This window comes from Camelus ferus, chromosome 25, assembly GCF_009834535.1.
Source record: "Camelus ferus isolate YT-003-E chromosome 25, BCGSAC_Cfer_1.0, whole genome shotgun sequence".
Lineage (NCBI taxonomy): Eukaryota > Metazoa > Chordata > Mammalia > Artiodactyla > Camelidae > Camelus > Camelus ferus.
In genome coordinates, this window is record NC_045720.1 from 24,671,271 (window position 1) to 24,696,649 (window position 25,379).

Sequence of the window (25,379 nt, forward strand, 5' to 3'; positions counted from 1 at the left end):
TAAAAGTAGTCTATTTTTCCTGCAATGAGAGTAAAGCAAGCTATGTTTCTGCTGGGAGAATTTATGGTGATTTTCTTTTATCGTATTCTCAGACATTGAGGATCTGTGAATTTTACAGATTATGGATCAGTTTTTGTGGTTCTCTTTCATGTACATTATAGGTATTGAGAAATTAAGAAGGTTTATAGTCATAGACAAATGTATATTTCAAACATCGATTGCTTTTTGTTGTTGTTCTGAATCGGTTTTATCTCAGAGCATGTATTACTGGAAACAAAGTAACTCAGGAATTTAAAAAACTTTGGTGTTTGTGCATCTAAGGCAATTTAATGATGTATGAGTCAGCTCTGCTTTGGCAACAAATAATCCCTCAGTCTTGATAACAGAACAGCAAAGGTGTCTGAGGATCAGCTGTGGCTCTGCTGCATGTATCCTCTTGTTCCAGGATCCAGGATAAAGGAGAAGCTCATATCTGAAACATCATTTTCATGCCCAAAGAAAAAGAGTAAGACAAACTCACCAAAGCTTTTAAAGCTTCTGTTTAGTTGTGGCATAGGTCATACATACTGTTGAGCAAAGCAAATTGCATGGCCAAAACTGGTATCAATGGGGCAGGGAGTCCACAAGGAGTCACTGCAGATTCCATGGCAATGGGTGAGATAAATAATTACCCTAAAGGAAAGGGGAAGCAAATAATTCAAGACAAAGGACAGTCTAATAGGATAATCAAGAACTTCCATAAACCCATCATCAGTCAGTCCAGGGAGCTTTGAGTTTCCATCCTACTTCCATGATTTAAATTAGGACCACCCCTGCCATAAAGAACACATTAAGAGTTCCTGCCTTCTGTTGTTTAATGTGTACTCAAGATATTAAGAAATAAATTTTATTATTTGCGTAAGCAGAGAAAGCTTAGAGGGGTCAAAATTCTAAAAGAAAAGCATTATAATGTAGCCCGCAACTGGAGATGCACAAGAGTGTTGCTTAATATTTCTAATTTATTTTACCTTCTCTTATTCTTTTTTCTTTTCTTCTGTCTTCCAACCTCTGTTCTTCTCCCTTTCCCAAAACACATAAATTTTATTTATTATATCTCTCATTTTTTATTAATTTTTCTCGTTTCATATTTCCTTTTCTCTTTTCATATCATTAACTCATTCCCTCAATTAATTAATATTACTTCCTGAATACATCTAGGATACCAAGTTAAAACATAGTACCTACCTCAATTTATTAAACAAGAAAGTCCTTCTAAGTATGTCCAACGTACTTTCTGTCTCTGAAATCCTATGATTATTTCCTCCCCAGGGTATGTAGATTTTTAAGAGAGATAAAGATATACAAAGTTTGCTACAATACAAGGTAAAATGTTTTAAGAGCCAGGATAGAATAATTGATAAAATGTTATGAAAACCAGTAGGAGGAGATTATTTTTAGTGTGGGTTGGCAATAGGCAGGTATCACCTGAATTTTCTAATCATTTCCTCTTTTAAAATTTTCATTCCCCTTCATTGACTGACTCTCCCTCTTTTAAGTATTTTATCCTTGGTGCCAGCACAGGGCTCTGAATACTGTTCTTACAAACCAAGACTCTTATTTGTAAGTTACAGAAGCACAACTCCAACTGACTAAAGCAGAAAAAAAGAAAGTACTACCCTATAAAATGGATGTGTGTCTGGCCTAAAGGCATAGAAGCTAGGTATTGAAAGGATGTCATTGAGAATCTGTTCCTCTTCCTTGGCTTTTCTTTTCTTGATGTTGGCTCTTTTTATAGACAGGCTCTCTCCTCACAGTTTCAAGACAGCCATCAGACTTACAGCCCACCAGTTTAGCAACCTCAGCAGTTCTAACTGCCCCAAGAGTTCCAGCAAAATTCTACTTTCATTGGTCTCTCTTGGAAAACAATCTCACTCCTGAATCAGTTACAGTACCAGATGAATGGAGTGGTTCAGTTGCAGGCTGGTGTCTCGTTACCACTCTTGGAGCCTAGAGGAAGTGAGGCTTCCTTGTAAATGGACATAGTGTGTGTGTTGTTCCTTGTAAAGGAATATAAGGTTGCTACTTGAGAGGAAGGAAATGGAAAAGAGACATGCAAAAACAACAGGTATCTGCTACATAGTAGGGGCTTAATAATGCATTTTGGTGAAAATGATGGTACTTTTTATTGATTTTATTCATTATATAGGCATGTATGTATGCAAACATAATCCTTCAAGTTTTTTTCCTCAAAACTTTATCGCCCTTAGCCTTGTCTTCCTATCTCACTCATGGTCAATACTATTCCCTGCAGATATCATCAAGCTTTTTTTAAAAAAAGTATTCTCTTAAACACATTAAAGCATAGTTGTTTTATAGTTTGCTTGATTATACCAATATTTGTACCCTTTGTGGGTCTGTTTATGTTGTCTGTTGTTTCTTGTCCACAGTGACTTTTTTGTGTGTATGTATCCGGTTATCTTTTATTTTGTGCTAGTTATTGTGTTTGAAAAGTTATTTCTAGAAATAATGTGAATTTGGGATGACTGTATTTTATTTCCTGGGTAGGTTTTCAATTTGCTTCTGCCATCACCTGCAGGTAATATTGGTCCAGGATCATCTTAATTCAAGGTCAGTGCTGAGGGTCTATAGACCACCCAGGTGATGTAAATCTGGGATGCAAGATGTGGTAAGGGCTGGTTTAACACTGAGCCACCCTGACTCTGAGGGTATAGCTGGGGTACCAGCTTATTATGCAGAAGGTCTCCTATTTAACTCCTCAACTAATGTGTACCTTGCCTTTGATTTCTATTTCCCTTCTCATAAGAAACCTTCACCTTCCTGAGAAAATGAAAATTCACATTTTTATGTTGGGCAGATATCCTCAGAACAAAGGTGGCTTTTGAGTTCACTCATCATCCTGGGTTCCTTTTTGGCCTCTTATTCCTTATTATCTTCTTAGCTCTCTGGCTGTTAGGAAGATGGTTATTACACTCAGCATTTTTAGTTGTTTTCAGCAGGAGAGCTGGTTCAGAAAATCATGCCTGCCATGCCGAGAAACCAGAAGTCTTCTCTCTGTGAACCCTCGTCTGTGCTTTGTTACTCCTGATCTTTTTATTGGCTGTACTTCCAGTTTCCTGCTCCATCCTCTCCCTGTACTTTGGTGGTGGACAGGCCTTACTGGAACAGGATAGACAAACCTGTATTTCTTGATGTGACATCATGGATCAACTTCTCATGATCTTTGGTGCATATCTTTCTCTCCCTGTCTTGAGATTAATGGTATGAGGTGCTTTCAGTTTCTCCAAAAAACTTTCATCTTGGTCCATCTGGCCTCTGATGTGTTTCTGGGATATCTGTCTTTCCAATTTTAAATCATTTCTACCACCTGAAAGTTTGATGAAAATTAGAGTGTGACATAGGCAAGGGATACCAAATATACAAATAATGTTGCATATTTAGAATTGTATTACATACACGTTTGCATACATAATATTTCCCTTACTTGTCCTGCTTGAGGAATATTTACTAGCCTTTTTACTTGCTATTGTTCTTATAATCCCCTTAGATTTGGGGTCTTCCCCCACATTTTCTCATTGGCTTTTTCATTGGTTTTCTTCCTCTAGACTCCTTTAATTTAATATATATTTTAAAGGTTTTATCTTTGGATTTTTGCCTCCTTAGCTAAGCAATCTCTTCTTTTCCTACAGCTTCAGTTGTATCCTCTATGTACCTGATAATCAAATTCTGTGTCAGCTGTTACCTCTGTGAGGCGCTCCAGTTCCATATTATCATTATTACTGACTCTAATGTTCTTGTTCTTAAAATCTACATTTTCAAAATTATATTCTCTATCTTTCTCCTCCAGACTCTTTCTCAGGATTTATATTATTTGGTAGTAGCATTAACATTTACCCAGTCCAAAACAGAAACATCAGCATCATCTTTGCCTTCTACCTCTCCCCATTCCCTCATTTTACTGTTCAAATCCTGCCTTTCTATTTCCACTAACATTGCACTTTAGTTTCATACATATGTATGCATATATGTATACACAGTCAATACTCATCATTTGCAGACTTTGTATTTGCAAATTTGCCTACTCACTAAAATTTATTTGTAACCTCAAAATCAATATTCCTGGTGCTTTCATGGTCATTCATGGACATGCACAGAGTGGCAAAAATTTGAGTCACCTGACATTTATATTCCCAATTGAGGTTGTATGAGGTGGCATTCTGTCTTCTTGTTTCTCATACTGTGAACAAGTATCCTTTTTGCAATCTATTCAGTGCCAGATTTTTCACATTTTGGGGGTTTTTGTTGGTAATTTCATGGTTTATCATGGTCCCCAAGTGTAGTGTTGAAGTGCTGTCTAGTGTTCCCCAGTGCAAGAAGGCCATGACATGCCTTATGGAAAAAATATGTTTTAAATAAGCTTCATTCAGATGTGAGTTTATAGCCGCTGTTGCTGTGAGTACGATGTTAGCGAATTAACAATATATATTAAATAAGGTGTCTTTAAACACATAAAACAAGGTTGGGTATTGATTTGTTGATGAAATGTGACCAGAGGTTTGTAGGAAGCTTACCTTGTATTTCTCTAAGGAGCAATGGGTCAGTATTTGTTAATTCAGTGTTCATGGTGACGTTGTAGAACACAACTACCATGAATAATGAGAATCAACTGTGTGTGTGTATATCATATATAATACAGTCATATGCCATATATATATATATTTGATTAACCTCTGACCTGCTTTCCCTGAAGTGCATTTTCAGAATTGCCAAAGTAATTATCTTTCTAAGGTAGAAGTGACTATGTTACACCTCTTACTTTTAAAAAAGTCCTTGATTCATAGTGAAGGTAAAATTCCTATTTATTACCATGGAAGTCCGTTCACTTACAGTCTGGCTGCTACCTACTTGGCCAGTCTAAACCCTCATCTTCCCTCCCTTCACACCCTTTGCCATTAGCACATTGGTTTATTAGCCAACTATTTTCCTTTATGTCTTGGTTTTCCCCCTTTCTATCACTTTCAACTAAAATGTCCCTTCTTGCTCCCCTGATAAAATCCTACTTAGCCTTCAAGACCAAGCTTATATGTCACCTTCATGAAGCTTTCCTGATAGTCACACAAGAGCAGTAATTGCTTTTTATATTTATTTCTAATCTACATTTATCACTATTTCAGAGGGAGTTACAAATATGGAAATAGGAAAGGCTAGAATGAACTCTGTGTTGTTGGGTTGGAATAGGGGGCTCTCTATGTAGAGCTTATGGTTTTAGCTCTGATGCTGGGAAGAAGGAGAAGCTATGACACTCCAGTGGCATTGTATACACCAAGTACCCAGATCTTGGTTTCTAAATATAATTCTCCACTCAAAGGACAGGGATGTTTGGAAAAAAGATTCATTCCAGGACTGGAACAGAGAAAACACAAGATAAGTCTGGAAGTTATGGTTGCTCCTAAAAGAAAAAAAATACTAAAAAGAATTCTGAAGTACAGAACCCAGCTTAAGATTCTCCCACAGGCCAAATCTGGGACAAATTGAAACTCAAAATAAATATAGTAATACAATATAATACATTGAGCAAAATAAGAATCCATTGGTCCATACTGATACCAATCACTTGATCAGAGAGAAAAAAGAAAGCTTTTCCTTAAAGTAGAGTAATAACTAATAAATGTAGAAGAAGTAATGTAGTTAGAAAAATCACCATTTGACAATGATCAGAGTAATCAATTGATTTGGACAAGAATCATTAACAAATGATGAAAGTAGGGGTGAAAGTTTGATGAGGAAGAGGATATTTACGTAGTCCTAAAATGTTTCCCATAAATTAATTATGAATCTCAAAAGGAAAAATAGTGACTTCACCATGTAAAATCCTGACAGACAACGTCTTAATCAAGTAGTAGGTAATGGGACATATCAGCATCATGTTCCTCTTGATATGATGCCCTGAGAAGGACACAGCCTCAATTTTATAGTATTCCTCCCCAAAAGGGCATAACCACAATTTAATTATGAGGAAATATCAGACAAATCCAAACTAAGTGGTATTCAACAAAATAGAATGTGTTCTTCAAAAATATCAAGGCCATCAATGACAGAGAAACAGTTCCAGACTAAAGAGGACAATGAGGCATGACAAGCAGATGCAGCACGAGATCCTGAGTTCAAGCCTGGTCTGGGAGTCAGCAGCCAGAAGTGGCATATTGGGCAACTGAGAAAGTTTGACTATAAACTGTGAATTAGAGAATGATATTCCATCAATGTGAAATTTCCTGATTTTAATAACGTTGAGGTTATATCGGTGGAAGTTCTTGTTCTCAGAGAATATACAGTGAAGTATTTAGGACTAACCGGCCACGTTGAAAACTTACTCATCAATAGTTTAGAAAAAATAATACTGTAGAGATAAAGTGAATGATAAAGCAAATGCAGTAAAATTTAAATAATTAGTGATACTTGGAAAAGAGTATTTGGGAATTTTTTTAATTGCATTAAAATAGATGTACAAAAATAAAATGGACACTCTGGGAAATGAAGACAATCCTTTATTTGCTTTTTGTTGTTTATCTCTTCCCATTTGGGATACAGGCTCCATAAGGATCTTATCTTCCTTTCTCACTGCTTTATCTTCAGCACCCGTAATAATGTAATATATTCAATCATTATTTGTTGAGTGAATAAAGGAAAAATATATTAAGACAAGTAACAGTAGAATGGATTCCCATGTCTTTAATTTTTCTCTCTCCTGAAACCTTACTAAACTTAAAATAAAATAACTTTTTCACAAGTGGGGGAAATCTAAAAGGAAAGGAAGAATTAAAGAGAACAACTGCCTCCCCTCAACCTCTCCTCTTTGCAGAATATTAGAAAACTTTTCTCTGGGAAATCTGACCAACCCTAGTGAAAATAGTTAAATAAATTATACTTTGATTCCTTCCAGTAAATACCTCAGTCAGTTTACTTATGGTCCGTTTTTACCGTGTAGTAAAGATTAAGTTGGCAAGCATCACCCAAGGGGTAAGAGGTTTTGTTTCTTTTAATTAGCCTGTTAATCTCTCACTTTTAAATATAAACAAATAGCCAAGAATTTTAAAATATCAAGAAAAACCTCAAAGATGAAACATACAGATCAAAACAAACACAGAAAAAAGCAACTCGGAATAAACAATATTACAGTAAAGAAAATTTTAAAACGAAAAAAGAGAGCCCTTGGAATTAAAAAAAAAATGAGAAGAGCAATGGAAAACTCATTAGAAGACTTGGAGGATGAAGTTAAGGGAATATTCCAGAAAGTAAAGAAAAAAACACAAAGAGATGAAAAGTAGGAGAGAAAATATAGGAGAATTAGAGGAACACCCCCGGATGTCCAATATTGGAACAATAGGTATTCCAAAAAAAGGAGAGAAAAATGTGTATGTGTGTAGGGTAGGGTGGGGTGAGGAGGGAAACCTCATACACCAAATAACTAAAGAACATTTATAGAACTGAAAAACATGACTTTTCACGTTAAAAAGGCCATCAAACCTCTCACAAAATCAATGAAAAAATATTCAAGACAAAGTACTTTCCGTGACATTTCAGCCCTTCGATCTTCTGGGAGTAGGCTGCAGGCAGGAACATGGGAAGAATCAGTAATTAGAGTGGCTTTGGGCTTCTCAAAAGTAACACTGCAAAGTAAAAAGCAATGGAGTTATGTCTTCAAAATACCAAAGAAAAAAATTATTTCCATATAAAATTTTATACCTATCCAAATAATCAGTTGCGAGGGTAGAAGAGGGACATTTTTGACATGCAAAAGTCTCAAAAAATATTACCCCTATACCAAAATGTTCAGGAAACTCCTGTAGAATATCCTTCACCACAATGAAAGATTAACTAGGAAAGAGGAAGACATGGAACATAGGAAACAGAAAATCCACCAGAGGTGAGAGAAAAAGGGAATCCCCAGGAAGATGTGGAGGGAATCCCCAGAATGACAACTTGTGTATCAGGCACAAAGGGTACGCAGTCCAGCGGAAGCACACCCAAGCCTTGGGGAGGAACTTTAAGATGAAACTGATGGTCTACTTGGTATAAAAGAACACATTAAGAAGTGATTAAGATGACCAGAAGAATGGGTTTAGTTTCTGGTAAGTCACAGAAAACTCTGCAGAGAGGAAAAAAAGGTAATGATAGTTCCAGAGAAAACCAAAAGTCGCACAGGAAGGTGACAGGAGTCCAGTTTATTACATGGCTCAGCTCTGAATAACCTGCTTAGACATAGTAATATAGCCACTCAATATTGATCTAGCCATATTTGAAGGATGGGGATGGAGGTGGATGGTGTATAGGGTAGAAGCAGGAGGAAAAGGGAATAAGTTCTTATCTTTATAGTGGGAAAATCAATAGATCATACTTATATTGGCCATGGTTCAGTCAGGAGAGTGGAGTCAATGGGTGTTAAAGATGGAATTATTTATAGCAATTGTGTCTTACATGATTGTGAGAGGAGGTGAGGGAGGGAAGGCCTGGAAGGGAAATTGGAGGATTAGAGGAGTCACTAACGTGCCTGAGAAGCCAGGCATGCCCAACCACCATAGTGTGGTGGCAAAGGGGAAATTTGTGGAGAGGTCTCTGAAAAGCACTTGCCTCTAGTGCTTTATCTACAGCCAGTCATCTAGTGGTGGGCCTAGGGTCTCTGGGTGAGCAGGGCCAGCATTCAGGAGAAGAGCAGGATACAGAGCAGAGTGAGTTTGAAGCTGGTACCTGCTGCGTATCTCAGCTTCTGTCCATCACCGCATCTTACTGAAAAAGGACCTTCAGAAAGTCTTGACCACTGTTTTATTTCTGTCCCCTAAGTCCCATGTAAATTTCTCTTTAAGCCTGCTCCAACTCAAAAGTCATTACATGGCAGGGGATTTGGGAAATACAGTTCCCAATTTAACACAGGAGATAGTACAAACCACAGCAGTCCTTCTCTGGACAGTCTGGCAGCCAATACACATGTCTCTTACCACGTTTAATTTCCAAATAAAGACAAAAGCAATTTATGCTTCCACAGAACATGGCACAGCTATCCACACAAAACATGTTGACCTGCTTCCTGAAACAGGATATCCAAAGTCTCAGATGTCCTTTTATACATCTTGGGGTGATATTCATTCTTTTAGCTGAGTCACACTCACCATTTCATATTCTGTAGTTTAAAAACTGAGATATGAGGTTAACTACAATTTATGCATCTTATGTTAAACAGTAGAAGAATAGGAGATGACAAAGTATTGATATTTGAGATTTATATCTAATCAAGGAAGGAATACTTCTTGCTGTAGTTCTGCAGCTAATCCTACGATTGTAGTTGATACTTTTACTTTTTCCTAGGACTGAAGTAGACGGACAGCCTACTAAAGTCTTACTTGCTTTGTATAACAGAAAAACTTTGGGTCTGGGCTACGAAAGTGTAAACTGAGTCACCACAATAGTCACAGCCCCTTAACCAACCCAGACTTGAGCCAGTTCACAGCCCCAGAGATCCTTGAGTGAAGAGAAGGCCAGTCTTTTGAGCAAGGACCCTCACAATAAATCTTTCTGCTGGTCTTGCCAACAGGACCTGGAGCCATTTACTCAGATGACTATTTTTGGGAAGGGGAAATAACCAGACTTTGGGGGACTACTGTTAATTTCTTGACACCCCAAATGTCAAGAGAAGGGGCTTATGAAGACTGGGTAATTGATAGACTTTTGGCTTGGGTTCATCTCTCAATGGGCCTAGTGGACTTCCAAATTCACACCATGGTTATTTCCTCCATTCTGGAATAAGTAGTTAGAGTAGACACACTCAGTAACTAAAAGAACTCCTATGTTGATTCCTTCACCTGTGTGTATATTTTTATATCATCATGTGTATAATGTGTGTATTATTATTCTTAAATTGTCTATATTGTTCCAAAGTTAAAGTGGCTTATAAAAATGCATATAATACTGCAAAGTATAATTGGAAATAAGCGAGGAAAACACAGCAAAGGGAAAATAAGAGTAGAAACATAAAATGGAGCAAGAAATGAGACTGGTAGATAAAATGTCTGACTGTCTTGTACATTTGCTGATGGTAAACCACAACTTTGCCCTGAACAGTAACAGAATTCGTGTCAACCATGAGTTAAAGACAAACCAACTGCTTCCGAGAGGGGTATGTATCTATTTTGGATACTAGTACTGAAAAAAAGTTCTGGGAAGGGTATTTCCTGCTCTGAGGAATTACTTGTTTTATTGTCCATCTCAATTAGCATAACAAATTGTGTGTCCACAAACAGTGAAAAGAGACATTGTCTTCATATTAATGAAAACTGTGTCTCATTCTTAAAATAGCTGGGAATCTTCATTTATCTCTAGTTATTAACTGGGTGTAGTTTAACACTTCCTTCCAGGAACCACATTCACACAAAAAAAGAATGGAAATGACACACATTACTTTAGTTCAAAAGAGTTCAGAGTGCAGAAGTTTAAATAAAGGGAATAATTTTGAAACTTCAGGTCAAACTTGAGTTTTTTCTTTAGAGCTGGTCTGAGTTGGACTTCCTTTGAAGAGAGCCTCCTGGATCTCTTCCATCCAGATGGAGGACAAAACGAGAAATAGGGCTTATCACATCAGTCTACAGAAGAGTTCCCAAGTGGCAGAACACAGCAATAACATTTGGAGGAGTCAAATATTTACACATTTTTCAAATGTTAAATAAGTGATTATGGTGTGGCTTTTAAAAACAACAAATTAGCCTGGGTGAGTACTGGTCATTGACCTGGCTGAAGATTTTTTTATATTAATTAATTTAATTATTTCCTGCAAAATGTAACAGATGAACATGGACTATCACACGCAACTAGCGAAATGGACGTTCAGCTTATGTTCAACAGAAAAGAATATACTGTCAATATTGACACAATGGCAAAAACGTCATAATTTGTTCCAAAGCAATTGACAGATAATTTCTAGACTAGAAGAGTAAATACAACATCGACAAATATCAAACATGAATAAGAAGATTGTGGGAAACTTTAAATCCGAGAATATGAATATCTGATAACATAAGAGATAAGAGAATGCTAAATCAATTAGCTAATGAAAATGAGAGTCAGAGCCAAAGTCAACCAAATCTTTGAACATACTTAGGGAGGATTTAGAAAATTTAAAGTCTGTTGTCATGCAGCCACATCATACAGTCGTAAAACCACTAACATTGTATGGATTTTAACATTGAAAAAAGTGTCTTAGAAATCTCCCCCCAAAACTTAAAAAGAATGGCATGGGGAAGAGCTTTAACAAGTGTAACACAAACATAGAAGCTATAAAGATAAGACAGACAAATTTAACTGCATAAAATCACGTTTTAAATTTTAGCATAGTAAAATACATCAAAAGCAAAGTTAAATTTTAATGATAAACAATGATAAGTGACAAATGATAAACTTGGAAAAAATTGCAACTCAAATAACAAAAGATAATATGTACATCTATATACCATGTATCTTTAAAATTTTTTTAATTGAAGTATAGTTGACTTACAGTGTTGTGTTAGTTTCAGGTGCACAGCAAAGTGATTCAGTTATTCTTTCTATCTATCTATCTATCTATCTATCTATCTATCTATCTATCTATCTATATACACTTACATATATATGTATATATATTCTTTTCTAGATTCTTTTCCATTATAGGTTTTTACAAGATACTGAATATAGTTCCCTGTGCTATACAGTGGTCCTTGTTGTTTATGTATTTTATATAGAGTAGTGTGTTCTATTTCATATAGTCTACAAAGCAACATTACATGAGTGACAGCAGAAACAAAAGTAAATGATATCTTTGGAGAATTCATGGAAAATGAAATATAAATTGCTTGAACATATCAAAGATCAAAACATGTTGGCCAGTATATAGTGAGATGGGCACTTCATACATTGTAATTGGATAGAACCTCTGTGGAAGGCAATTTTAAGACTACACACAAATACACACACACACACACACACACACACACACACACACACGCACAAAGGTATAACGAAATGTTTTATCCAACTTTTCTTTAAGGAATTTATAATACAAAGGTAAAAAGACCCATGAAAAGGTTAATTGAAGCATTGCTTATAACAGAAAAAAGAACAAAGACAACCCAAATGGCTAAACGCAGCCACACAATGAAATAATACATGATTGTATAAAAAGAATAGGAAAGTTCTCTAGGGATTGATACGAGATGAACTCTAAGATGTATGAAAAAAATCGAGGTGCAGATCAGTGAATATGGTATTGTACTAGTTGTGTAAAAGACAGCAGTAAGGATATATGTGTATATACCCACATTTTCTTGATAAGAACAACATATCTCTGGATGTATACTCAAAACCTAGAAGGCTGTATAGGAATAACTGGTTGTTTCTGAGAAGGACAACTGATTGGCTGGCAGAGAGACTTTTCCCAGTATACCTCCCTATTAATGATTGAATTTTAGCTGTATGAATGAATTATAAGTCAAAAAAGTAAAGTACCCAAGTTGCTTCTCATCTATACCATCATCCCCCACCCATTCACTCACCAATAAGTGGCATGATGTCAACCACATCAGGATGTTTCTCTATAAACAGACACCAGGCACATGTCTATTTATAAAGTGAATTTAATGCAACCACCATCTAAACTCAGTTTGAAGAAAAAGTCCATTGAGTCTCCAAGATGGAAAAACCATGAGCGCTGAGCCTCAACAACACTTTCACAGTTTAGAAATGAAAGGATGCAGAAATATGGGATTAAAGTTAATGATAGTTTAGGATCTGCTAGGGTTGTATTTTTTAGTAGCAAGAACATTCCTGGGTTCTTGAAATCAGGAAAAATATTCAGTGAATGGCAAAAAAGGAGAAAAGAATCCTCTGCTTTATCGAGAAACTAGCCCAAAGAGATTAAGTGTGACATTCTAAGTACCCCCAGGAACTAAGTGTGATAGGTTTTTGAAGTTCCCTGGTGTCCTTTAAAAAGCAGAGACAGACCAAGAGAGAGCATGTAGAGAAAGAAATTAGGAATCTTCTTTACTCCCAGAGCTCGTTCTTGAGTTAAGATCATTAACCAACCTTCAGCAGAAGAGGTACTGTTAAAATTGTTTTTTGTGAAATGGATCTAGGAAATTACTAAACTGAAAAGTATCTCTGGTTAAAAATATGCCAACCGTGCAACCCAAATGATTAAAACTTTGAAAAGTATCCTTTGAGGACAGAAGGTTGAAAGTAGTCTCTAAATTTAAGGATGACAATGGGTAACCCTCATCTTTTTACATTGAAAACTTATCAATGATGAGTTTGTCCTCACATGCTGGTTAGAGTCCATACCTAACTTAAAAAAAATCCTTTTGAGGGGGAAGATAATTATGTATGTATGTATGTATGTATGTATGTATGTATTGATAGAGGTACTGGGGATTAAATCCAGGACCTTGTGCATGTTAGGCATCTGCTCTACCACTAGGCTATACCCTCCCCTACTAAGCTCTACTATCCTCCCCCTCTCCAACTTCTTGATAGAAATAGAAAATTGATAGCAAAACCAGAACATGGTAGGGTGAAAGAGATCTTGTTCTAATTTCCTAAAAATACTGACAAGGAAACAGATCCAGAGAATTGTCTAAAGCGATCCAGGTGGCTAAGGCAGAGCTAGATCTACTTGGTCTTGTGCTTAATTTTGTCTTTAAATATTGTAAAAGACACTGATGACCACTAATCTTGAATGGGTCTCAAGACTGTACAGAAAGGCAGAGGGCTTATTTAGAGAAGACTCTTGTTCTCTCATGGATTTAACTTCTTCAGAAGTGCAGTAACTTTGGTGTATGCATATGTGAGTATATGGGTGAAGTGGTACATTTTTGTCTTTTTTATTGAAGTATAGTTAGTTACAATGTGTCAGTTTCTGGTGTACAGCATAATGTCCCAGGTCATGTATCTATATACATATATTTGTTTTCATAAAAGGTTATTACAAGATATTGAACATAGGTCTCTGTGCTATAAAGAAGAAATTCGTTTTTTATCTATTTTTATATATAGTGGTTAACATTTGCGAATCTCAAACTCCCAAATTTATACCTTCCCACCCCCTTTCCCCAGGTAACCATAAGATTGTTTACTATGTCTGCGAGTCTGTTCTGTTTTGGAGATGAGTTCATTCGTGTCCTCTTTTTTTCTTTTTTTTTCCTTTTTAGATTCCACATATGAGTGATATCATATGGTATTTTTCTTTCTCTTTCTGGCTTACTTCACTTAGAATGATGATCTCCAGGTCCATCCATGTTGCTGCAAATGGCATTATTTTATTTTTTATCACTGAGAAGTATTCCATTGTATAAGTATACCACAACTTCTTTATTAAGTCATCTGTTGATGGATATTTAGGTTGTTTCCATGTCTTGGCTATTGTATACAGTGCTGCTATGAACATTGGGTTGCTCATATCTTTTCAAATTATAGTTCCCTCTGGATATATGCCCAGGAGTGGGATTGCTGGGTCATATGGTAAGTTTAGTTTTAGTTTTTAGAAGAATTTCCAAACTGTTTTCCATAATGGCTGTGCCAAACTACATTCCTACCAGGAGTAGGAGGGTTCCCTTTTCTCCACAGCCTTGCCAGCATTGATCATTCATGGGCTTTTGAGTGATGGTCATTCTGAGTTGTGTGAGGCAATACCTCATTGTAGTTTTGATTTGCATTTCTGTGATAATTAGCAATACTGAGCATTTTTTCATGTGCCTATTGGCCATTTGTATGTCTTCATTGGAGAATTGCTTGTTTAGGTCTTCTCTCCATTTTTGGATTGGGTTCTTTGGTTTTTTTTTTGTTGTTGTTGTTACTAAGTTGTATGAGCTGTTTATATACTCTGGAAATTAAACCTTTGTCAGTTGCATTCTTAGCCATTATTTTCTCTATTCAGGTAGGTTGTCCTTTTGTTTTACTTATGATCTCCTTTGCTGTGCAAAAGCTTATAAGTTTAATTAGGTCCCATTTGTTTACTTTTGCTTTTATTTCTATTGCCTGGGTAGACTGCCCTAGGAGAACATTGCTAAGATTTATTCAGAGAATGTTTTGCCTATGTTTTCTACTAGGAGGTTTATAGTGTCTTGTCTTATGTTTAAGTCTTTAAGCCATTTTGAGTTTATTTTTGTGTATGGTGTGAGGGAGTGTTCTAACTTCATTGATTTACATGCAGCTGTCAAGTTTTCCCAACACCATGTGCTAAAGAGAAATGCTATTTATGATGATTGAGGGATATTTCACTGAAATAGCAAGTCATCATGTCAAATACTGGGCCACTCCCTAAACTGAAATATTTCCAATCGAATTCAAATTCTGTGACAAAAATCAAGGACTCCAAAAGCTGAGAAACTGATCCACTGTCTGTTATGGGCTTTATCAACTTTATTGTACCATATGGGCCAATCTCAGCGACTGAATTTTTTTATCTGGGAAATGGGACCAGAGACTTCAACTCAGATTTATTGGGGTGTTCTCACAAACACATAAAGTGAGTAACACTGAAATACTTAGCACATAAATATTGCTATATAATAGTGATATCCAAAAACAACAACAACAACAACAAAAAAAAGTGATATCCATAAAATAGTTGTGGATAGGCATCAATGGAACAGTTAATCAACATGAGTATCCTAATATTCTTATTGTTTCTATATGATTGCCTCAAATCTCCCAACTTCTGAACATCTTCTGAAACTGAAGGCATAGAGAAGAAATTTAAATGGTACAAAAATGCTAGCATATTAATAAGGTAACTGGTCATATTTCCAAACATTCATACTGCCATAGTTAGCAGTATAAAGTCTTCTCTTTTGCCTAGGGAGTAAGAACATTTATTCCTACAGTATTGAATTCAGGACAGAATGAAAATTCTGGACAGATTTCACCAGAATGAAATCAGATAGCATCAAGTGTATTTAATGTGACACTGTTAAATAAGATTATTCCCCAAACTCAAGGCACCTAAAAGTTCAATTCAGGAGACTTTGAGGGTGGGGGAGGGAGGAGGATTATGAATGAGAAATACTTCAGAAGAAACTGAAGTTTTCTTGGAATAAGCAAGGTCCCAGTTTCTAGAGTACCGGAAGCAAGGGATCAGAGCTTTTTGTAAGTTTTTATGGAGGAGAGACAAAGTCAAGACATACTACTTCTGAGGATAAGCAAATGAGTGGAAATACGCTTTTCACTCCCTAAACTGAGGACGCGTTTTAATTTCAGCCGCGCTAACAGATCTTCTATCAAACAAAGCCAAGACGTAAATCTAAAAGTGGCAGAGGTGTGACATCTTTAGGGATGCGGCTCAAGTTTAAATTCCGCTTCAGAAGCAGTAGTCCAGGCAGGAGCTCGTGAAGGAAGGTGTAGGAGAAGCCATCAGCCAGTCAGATTATTCCTGCAGGAAGGTTGGCTCTGAGGTGGGAAAAGACCCCGGAGCGCTAGAGAGGACGCCTTGAGCACTAGAGAAGACAGCTGGACTGTCGGGCCCAGCACAGTCAGGGGGCGTCTCCTCCTCATCTGCCCTTCAGTTTAGCCATCCACTCCAGGAAAGCCCGGAGGGGATTCGCCTGGGGTTAGGCTCGCTGGAGGCTGTCAGCGCTCTTTAGGACCTCAGGGAAACCCGAGAGTTTCTGGCTTTAGGACCCAGGAACTCCGAGGCAGCCCTGACTTAGTTGCCTTGGACCACAGCACCACCTACTTATAGAAGCATCCCGAGCCTCAGCCCGGCTGCATCTCCAACGGAAAGTGCGCTCTCCATCCCTTCGGCCTCCCGGGAGCGTTCTGTCTCCCACGGCTTGGAAACGGAGAAACCTTAGCTGTGAAGTGGCTGTGGAGAGAGCTCGGGAAACCGCACAGTTGGATAGGGACCCAGAGAGTGAGAGCCGGCGTGCCCCTCGCCGGAGGATCACACTCACCGGCGGGGACGCAGCATCCCAGAGGCTGCGGACCCGCCCGCCCAGCCGCGCTCCTGCTAGGCGCGGTCAGTCCAGAGGACTCTCCGCGCACTTTCAACCCACAGCAGCCGCCCGAATCCCGGAGGTGCCAAGCGCTCCCGGCCGGTCTCGGCAAACTTTTCCCCAGCCCACGTGCTAGCGGGGCGGCTCGCTTCCGAGCACGGGATGGAGCGCCGCGCCTAGGCACGCCGCACCGCCTGAGACGTAAGTGCTCACGGTAGGCGATCCGCGCCCCGCTACCGCGGCCACGGCGCTTGGGTACCCCACTGTGGGACCAAAGGGCCGAAGAGCGCGCCTTTCCCCCTGCACCCTTAGGGGCTGTGGAGCTCTTCTTTTCCTGGAGCGCCCGCGCAGCGTCCTTTCCCCCGGGTCGGAGCCTAAACGTCCACAGAGGTTGCTAATTCACTGATTGTAATCACCTTTCTCTTCAAGTTGCCGGCAGCCTGTGCGCTCGGGGTTAAGCTGTTCCGCGGCTCGTGCCAGGCAGTGGGTTCGCTTCCCCCCTCCCTCCCCTTCTTAAATTGGGACGCGTGAAGAGGCAGCTGCCTCCCCGTGCCTCTTTCCACCCCGCTTCTCCTCTTGGTCTTTCAGGTTCAAGGCGGGGAGATGCTGACTGCGCCGAACTGACGAGTGCGGGCCCCCCGGGTTAGTGGCGACTCTCCCTTGGCGTCTTCCCTAGCGGCGCGGTAGGCGCCGGCTCCTCGGATGAGCCCTTCAGTTCCCGGACTTTGAGAGGCGTCTGTCCCCCGCCCGACCGCCCAGATGCAGTTTCGTCTCTTCTCCTTTGCCCTCATCATCCTGAACTGTATGGATTACAGCCACTGCCAAGGCAATCGATGGAGACGCAGTAAGCGAGGTGGGTTCTACTCTGCCGGAGGCCTGTGGGGTCGGCGGAGGGGGCGCGGGTGGCAGCACTGGAGCCGGGGCTCAGGTGGGCAGGACCGTGCCCTCCACCCAACCCTTGTGCACCACCGCTCCCCACTTTCCGCCCGGGAGCTCTGCCGAACGCTCTGTCTTTTCAGTCCTCAGAAGGCGCCGCGAGCCGGAACAAGACGCGCGGCGAGCCGGGTGAGCCGAGCGTCCTGCGGGCGCTCAGGGCTTAATGGTGCGGTCTTTACCTACGTTAACTGCAGAGCTTCTACTTCTGAACTCTGCTCTTTCGGTCTCATTTTTCATCTGGCATCCATTTTTCTTGTTCTTTTTGTCTTTCTCTGTTTAGTCCTTTCAGTCATCTCCCCTGCAGCTAATATGTCTTTACCTTTTCCTCCCACGTGCGCCCCCAATCCTGACCCCAGGTCGCTTTGGACACAGTCTAGTACTGTGTGTATTGCGGGGGAGGGGGCGGAGGGGAGAGAGCGGGAGCGAGAGAGCTAGGGAGGAGTACCAAGTTGAGGTGCAGGATCTGCATTTCCAGGAAAAGGGTAACACTGATTTATTTTTCTGGACCCTAAGACTAAATGAGATGATGTACCGAACTTTCTGCACTGAGCAGCAACTCTGAGGGTACGCTAGGCTTGCTGAGTGTTGTTTTAGGGACAGGCCCGACTTTGCCCTCTCTGTTTACTTCCCTCAAAAGTAGCTATTTCTGAGAGGTTTCTGTTCTCAGTGAAACTCACTTGCGGCTTTTTACCCACCCCCGCCTCCATCACCTGTGTGCGCTTTGAGGAGGCGAGTGTAAGCCTCCAGAACGGTTTCAGAGAGCTAGCTTTCCTGAAAATTCAGTGCGCCCGTATTTGTCTCTGAGTCCTGCCGCGGCTGCAGCTAATCCAATGGCATTTTAGGGGAAGGGCTGCTAAACACAATTAAGTCTTCTGAAGGATTTAAATGCAAACCATAATACACACCGCCCCCACCCCGCGCCCAGTATACACACTCACCTTACATTGCCCGCTCATGGAAGGTTCACGGCAGCCTGTTAGAGTTCTTCTGTCTTGGTCTCGTAATTTGGACTCTTGCGCAGTTAGAATTTGTCTTGAGGCTAACAGATTTTGATTTTTCTGTGATACAAACGTCTCACTCGACCTGTGGTATGGTTTGCTCGTTTTATGGAATCTCCGGTCCTGCATCCTGATTTTGGAGAGTTTTTCTTTTTGCTCCCTAATTTTTTTATAGCTTTTTAGGACGTCGTTAAGCTGTTCTCACCTACCCGCGCGGCTCAAGGTTGGCTGGCCTGAGGGCAAGATAAGATGACTAGTGTGTGCGATTTCCACAACCTCTGCTGTCCAACTGACGCTATGGATCTGTGGTTTATAAGAAGAATACCTCTTTCTCTCGCCCTCATTTCTCTCACTGTTTCATCTCTGACATTTGGAAAATTCTTATTTTCAGAAGTTTTTCTGAATAAAAATACTAGGGGGAAATTTCTTCGCAAAGGCCATGAAAGTTTGATATTGATAATAGTCTTGCAAAAGTCGCTTTCTGTCTCCTTCACATCTTCTCTGCCTCCTTTCTCCACCCCAGTATTTTTTTTTTCAAGGTATCACTTAGTAGAGCTGGCAATGTTTGATTACACTGTGGTCAAAGTGTGTTGGGAAAGGCTTTTCCCCCTCTTATAAGTAGAAGTTCCAGTCTATTTGAAGAGACTGAAGTGCTTAAAGTTTTCAAAATACAGAAATATTTAAAATTGTTTGTCAAGTTCTTGTTTATTACATGACCTACTAATTCAGTGATGTCTTTCTGATCCACACTGCTTGTCGCATTGTGGTTGACCAGGGAAGAAGCAGGCATACTGTTTTGGTGGAACTTAATGCAGACATGCTATGTGGTGGAGAATGACATTACAGCACTCCTGCGGCCAGAAGCGATACTGCATGCTTTTCTTCCCAGTGCCATCTCCAAAGTACTGCCTATGCCTGCTTAGGTATCTGACGCAAAACCTATTTGTTTCAAAGCTGCTTTAGCAAAATCTCACAGCAGTTACTGGCGACATCCTCAAGTTGCTGACATTTAGAAGCCCAGTTCAAAAGAGTGCAACAGTAGCTTTTCCCAGATAAATGTTTCAATTTAATAAAATTCAAATGCTTTCAAGTACATGTGAATTGGTAAAGTTGTAAAGAAAAAAGTATCAAAGTGTGTGTGTGTGTGTTTTGCTTAACAGATGTCCCTTCCCAAATCCCAAGTTTCTGGCTAAAATAACTGCGGTCCTTAAAAGTGACCACACTATCTGTGCCAACAAAGAGTGTACTGTGTTTTTAATTAAAAGTGGAACTACTTAAAGGGCTGGCTAGACAGTGTAGGGTGATAGTAGCTTTTCTGCTTTGCAAGGAAGCTTAAGGCTTGCATTGTGAGAGTATTGAAATGAATAGAGATCTAACTCAGGTTGTGTGAATTGTCCCTCTTCACAGGCTTAAGCTGGTTTTAATTGATCTCATGTCTACTGATTGATCCTACACCAATTGTTGCTCATACCAAACAATTGGCTTTCTCAAAGGAGATTGATTTAAATTAGTTCCTTGGTGAGTGCTTGACTACTAGCCAAATCATGTCAGCAGTGATAGTTGACATGCTAGAGCTTATTGTGGTACCAACATTTCCCTTTCCCTTTGTTCTGGATAGTGGCAGTTAAATATTACTTTCTAGGAAGAAGAGTAATTAGTACCTTGAAAAAAAAAAAGTATTTCGGCTTAGAAATCAGTTATTTTCTTGACTTTGTGCTGTGATGTCGGCAGCGGTGATACCAAGATTGGTTAGTCTAATGCCTGGGATCCGATTTTTTTCTCTTTTTTTTTTTTTTTTCATATTCCATCTGCAAATAATCAAACCTTCACTGTGGAGCATTCTCAGAACTCCTTTGGCATTATGTTTAGTCTGCTCTATGATCTCAGATGCTCTATAATATCATTTTCTTAATGAAATAAAATTCTTGGCAGAGATCAGATAATTTAGTCAGTTAAAATCAATTGCATCCAGTCTGGAATAGAGAGTGAAAATATCATTTAACTCTTTGTTTTATTTCAAAATACAGCCAAAGGATTGAGAGATTAGAATGTCAGAGGAAACTTAGTATGGGGAAGACCATCACAGACAACACTAGCTACCTACAGGTCTTTCATCTGCTTATTTAGAAAACCAAATCATGCAATAAAAATGCATCTGATAATCGCTAATGGGGCCTGGCAGCAATACATTTTGGAGTGAGTTAGGCACAAACACAATACTGAGAAATAGTATCTCGTAGCGGGGAGACACATGCCAACATTTTAAAAAGCTGATTGACAACTCATGTTTTGTCTGCGAGGTAGCAGTCATAACTCACTGGCCCCTTCACCCACCAGTCCCTTCAAAAACAGTCATTATTAGCTACTGTTAACCCCTACTGCCTGTGTCTGTCTTGGGACCCCTTATGATTTATTTATATGGTAAACTGGGTTATTTGATTTGTTTCATTTTGGGGAATGATTATAAGCCACACTTCAGGCTGAATTACTGAAAGGTGGATAGACAAGTCTTAACTTTATCATGGTCTTCAGGGATTTCTTGAGTTTGGTACATAGTGATTTAATTTTACATCGTCTTCCTTTTGTTTATGTGCCCAGGCACAAATTTACCAGGGAATTAGGAAAACTTCTTGATGAAACTCTTTTAAAAGCAGCAAGGCTCCCAGACCTGTAATTGTGTTTCTGGTGGTCTGATGGTAGGGGGCGTGGTATGACAAGTGTTTCCTGCTGTAGCCTTGTCCCTCCTGAAGCCTCAGCTGCTCCCTCCATAATGTCTCATGTTCCTAAGATTAGATTTGGCTTCTTTTAAGAAACTGAAGAGTTTAGCACAAATAGTGTGGTATGTTTCTGGTGACTAAAGTTGGTTTAAATTTTTTTTCTCTTAAACCTTATAGGGCTAAATTAATTTGGATTTTTAAAAATTGAATAAAGAACTGTAGAGATAGCTGCAAGTTTACAAGTCCTTTTAACGACAGCTCATTTCTCGCAGTATTCTTTCAAAATACAAAATGGCACATGGAACATATTAACTTACACTTAAAAGCTTTGAAATACATTTTGTATGCTTGCTTTTTTAAGTTCCAGAGTGTTTCAGAAAAGCTCACGTGATATTTAACTTTGCAGCATAAATATGTCCTTTCTTCTCTTTTGTTCTTTTTTGTTAATGGGCTTTTTCTTCCTGCATAATTCTGAGTCTTTATGGCCAGTATCTTACCAGTGCACAGAAGTTAGAAAGTTGCTGTGCCCAAACCAGCATCTTATTACACTCCTGAAGCTTGGAAGTGATTCAGAGTAGGTGACATTTCCTCAGATTTCCACTTAATTCTGGCCTTCTTTTTAATCTGTTTATAAATCCAGCTTGAGTAGAAGCCAATATTTGTAAAAATCACAAGTTGGAAACGATACTTCTAACTCCTTAATGAAAAAACACCTCTTGATTTTTTTCAGAGACTAGTTGGCCAGTTTATAGATTATCCAGGCTACTTTTTTCTTCTTCTCTTCCAACTGACTGTCTTTTAAAACTTTTTTTTCTGGAAATAAGTACTCTTACCCCTCCCAAGTACAGGAAATAGACGGCAGACAGATCATTCGACATAATCCTTGGTAACCACTCTGCTGAAAGGAGGTGATGAGCTGTGGGACAAAAATAGTTTTAAATGTTCTGTCTTTTTTCAAAATGTCATCATTATTATTTTTTTCCATTATCTGCAGCAATTGAGGATTGGCCATTAGATAAATATAGTGTCAAATGTCCTATTGATAAATTTCTACAACTTTAGCTGAAATAAATATGGAAGGTGCTAATAAAGTACATAAATAAGGTATAATTGTATATGATAGGGAGGGTAAATCTGTATACGTGTATATGTGTGTGTGTATAGGTGTGAGTGTATAGGTGTGTGGGAGGACGGTAGAACTATGGAGGATTGGGTTTTCATAACTAGAAAGGATTATGACTCATCTTCCCCACGTTTCATCTTTGTCTCAGGACAACAGAACAGGATGGGGGACAGAGGAGAGGAGGAGGAGAAGGGACTGGGGACTAAGAGAGGCAGTAAGGACAGAGTGTCCCTCTTTCCAAGGCCCACCCTCCACCTATTCTCTCCTCTAGGGCCTTTCTGCATCAGTCACCCTCTTCTCAAGCATGGTGCTCTCCCCCTCATCCTCAGATTCTTAATTTCCTTCTTCCTAATGTTGCTTTCCAACCTTTTCCTTCACCTCTACTCTTCTCTTGTCTGCCTGATAATCCTGTTTCATTCATTCACTCTTCAACCTGGCACAATCTGGCTTCTCTACCACCCCATTTTTATCCAAAGAGTTTTCTTAACAGTCCTCCATACTCAATACTCACCTCTTGCCAACTCCACCAGTGTTGTTATATCCTCTTGTTACATCCACTGATATGATCGGTCCTTTCCAAAGAAAGTCTCTTCCTTTGGCTAGTGATACTGTACACTTAAAGTCTTTCAACTGTGGCCCCTGGTTGTTGGTGGTGGTGGTGTCGTCTTTAAGCTGCAGGTTATGTTACTCTCTGATTTCCCAAACATTGCCGTATGGATAGTTATTTCATGCACTCTCATATATGGATAGATACTCCATTCCATGGACAATCAAACATGACAACTCATTTCCTCGTCTGTCATCTCCCAAATGTGTTCCTCCACCTGTGTTTCTTACATCTGTTCATGGGGTTTGTGTATGTCACAGCCAGAAGCCTCACTCGAGTCTTTGACTTTCCTATTACTTCTTTTTTTGGTTCATCTAATCTTAGTGGTTATCAGAAATGTTGTTTATATCCACCCTGTACTTTCCATTCCCAAAGGTATTTCCTAGCTCAGATCCTCAGTGGCTCATCTCCCGTCATCCACTTCTTCCTCACTCCATCCTTTACAGTGCTGCCGTATTGAATTTTTCCGTGTGATCCACAAATCTGATCGTGTTACTTCTTTTTTAACAAATCCCACACCTCCCAGGTCTCCATATTGTTGCAGAATAAATCCTAGCTGCTTTTACCCTCCATTGAAGGGTACTCTACCATCAGCACACAGGCCAGTTTCCAACCTTCCACCACTGTGAGAGCACCATATGCTTAAGCTATCCCAGATTATTTCATTTCCAAGCACACTATGTGTCTTCATGTTTTTGTGCTGTTGAGCATGTGTTGATGCCCAGCTAAAATGTCACTGCCTCTATGAAGCCTTCCTGGAATTTTCCCTAATAGTTTTCTTAGGTTTTCATGCTACTCCTAAAGCACTCTCATTTCCTCCTTTATTCTGGTTATTTTTTACCACATGTGTCATCTTTATTTTAAGCCCCTCTAGGTCAGAACTTTGGGATATTGATCTTAATACACCCCAAACCAAACTGAATAGAGTGCTTCCTCCACAAGTTGTGGCTGAACTAAAAGTCAATGACAATGAGATTTTGTTGTTTGCCCTTAAAAATACTGTTGATGACTTAATGAGAAATGTTTTTCTTTTGAATGCAAAGTTCCTTGCGCATAGCTGAAGTTTGAATGAGTGATTGAGATAATGGGTTTAATTTCATGATTTCCTATTTGTCTTTAGTGCTTAAGGACAAATAACACTGATGTTGAAAGGCATCCCCAGCCCAGTCCTCATTCTGAAGTCCTCTTCTAGTAGTCTGCAGACTTTTACAGAGTATACCAGTGCCTGTGTGTATATTCATGCGCCTATTTATTAGCTGAATGGTAAAGCATCCCAAGTGGCAGATGAGTTTGGGGCAGGTGAGGGGAAACTCTGTGGGAGTCACTTATAATTTAAAAGCATTTCTTCTCTAGAAAGGGTCAATAAGGGATTTTCATCCCCAAATACTGTCTATATGAATGATTATTTAGAGAAAAATAAAGTAGTATTTATCCTCTTAAAAAGCAATCATATTAATACCAGATTAATTAGTACAGGTGAACATTTAATCTTTGTTCTTATATTCATGACTAGAAAAATAAATGTAGCTATGTAGACAGACCTATGAGAGACACAGATGTGCTTGTGTGTATTTTAGAGTAAGTTTTTCTGTAGATGTGAATAGACTACATAGTTCTTTGTATAGTGTCTTCCAGGGGGGCACTGACATTTCACTACCCTTTGAAGGAGGTGAGACTGGTTTGCTAATATGAAGGTGAGTTGCTTACTGAAATGTGTAACTTTAAAAAGTAAATTAAAACCTAAGTTAAGTGGAAGAAAGCCAGAACTAGAATCCAGCCTTCCTGAATTCACCAGCTTTTCCTGTACATAGTGCATTTTCAACATAAACATTTGTTTAAAAAAAAATTAACCACCTTTAAATCCATTCACAAGTCCTTGGGACCCAGAGTTTTACTGAGTCTCAGAACCTCCTAAAACTCATAATTATGCTCATAATAAAGTAACTGGTATTAAGGAACTGAAGACTGAGGGGGAGGAATAACTGAGGTATAGGACCG

The 25,379-nt window shown here is 39.2% G+C and overlaps 1 protein-coding gene across 2 annotated transcripts in view; it reads left to right on the forward strand.

Annotated features, from left to right (window-relative positions):
* The window catches only part of RSPO2 (R-spondin 2), a 187,597-nt gene that overhangs the window by 26,960 nt on the left and 135,258 nt on the right, over positions 1–25,379 (forward strand). The window contains exons 1-2 of one of the 2 annotated variants that reach the window (XM_006189078.3): positions 16,714–17,201; positions 17,589–17,853. In XM_006189078.3, coding sequence (XP_006189140.1) covers positions 17,760–17,853 — 94 coding nt within the window. In that variant the 5' untranslated portion in view covers positions 16,714–17,201; positions 17,589–17,759. Of the gene's footprint in view, positions 1–16,713; positions 17,202–17,588; positions 17,854–25,379 lie in introns of those variants that run through there. The other variant, XM_032467780.1, reaches the window with a different exon arrangement.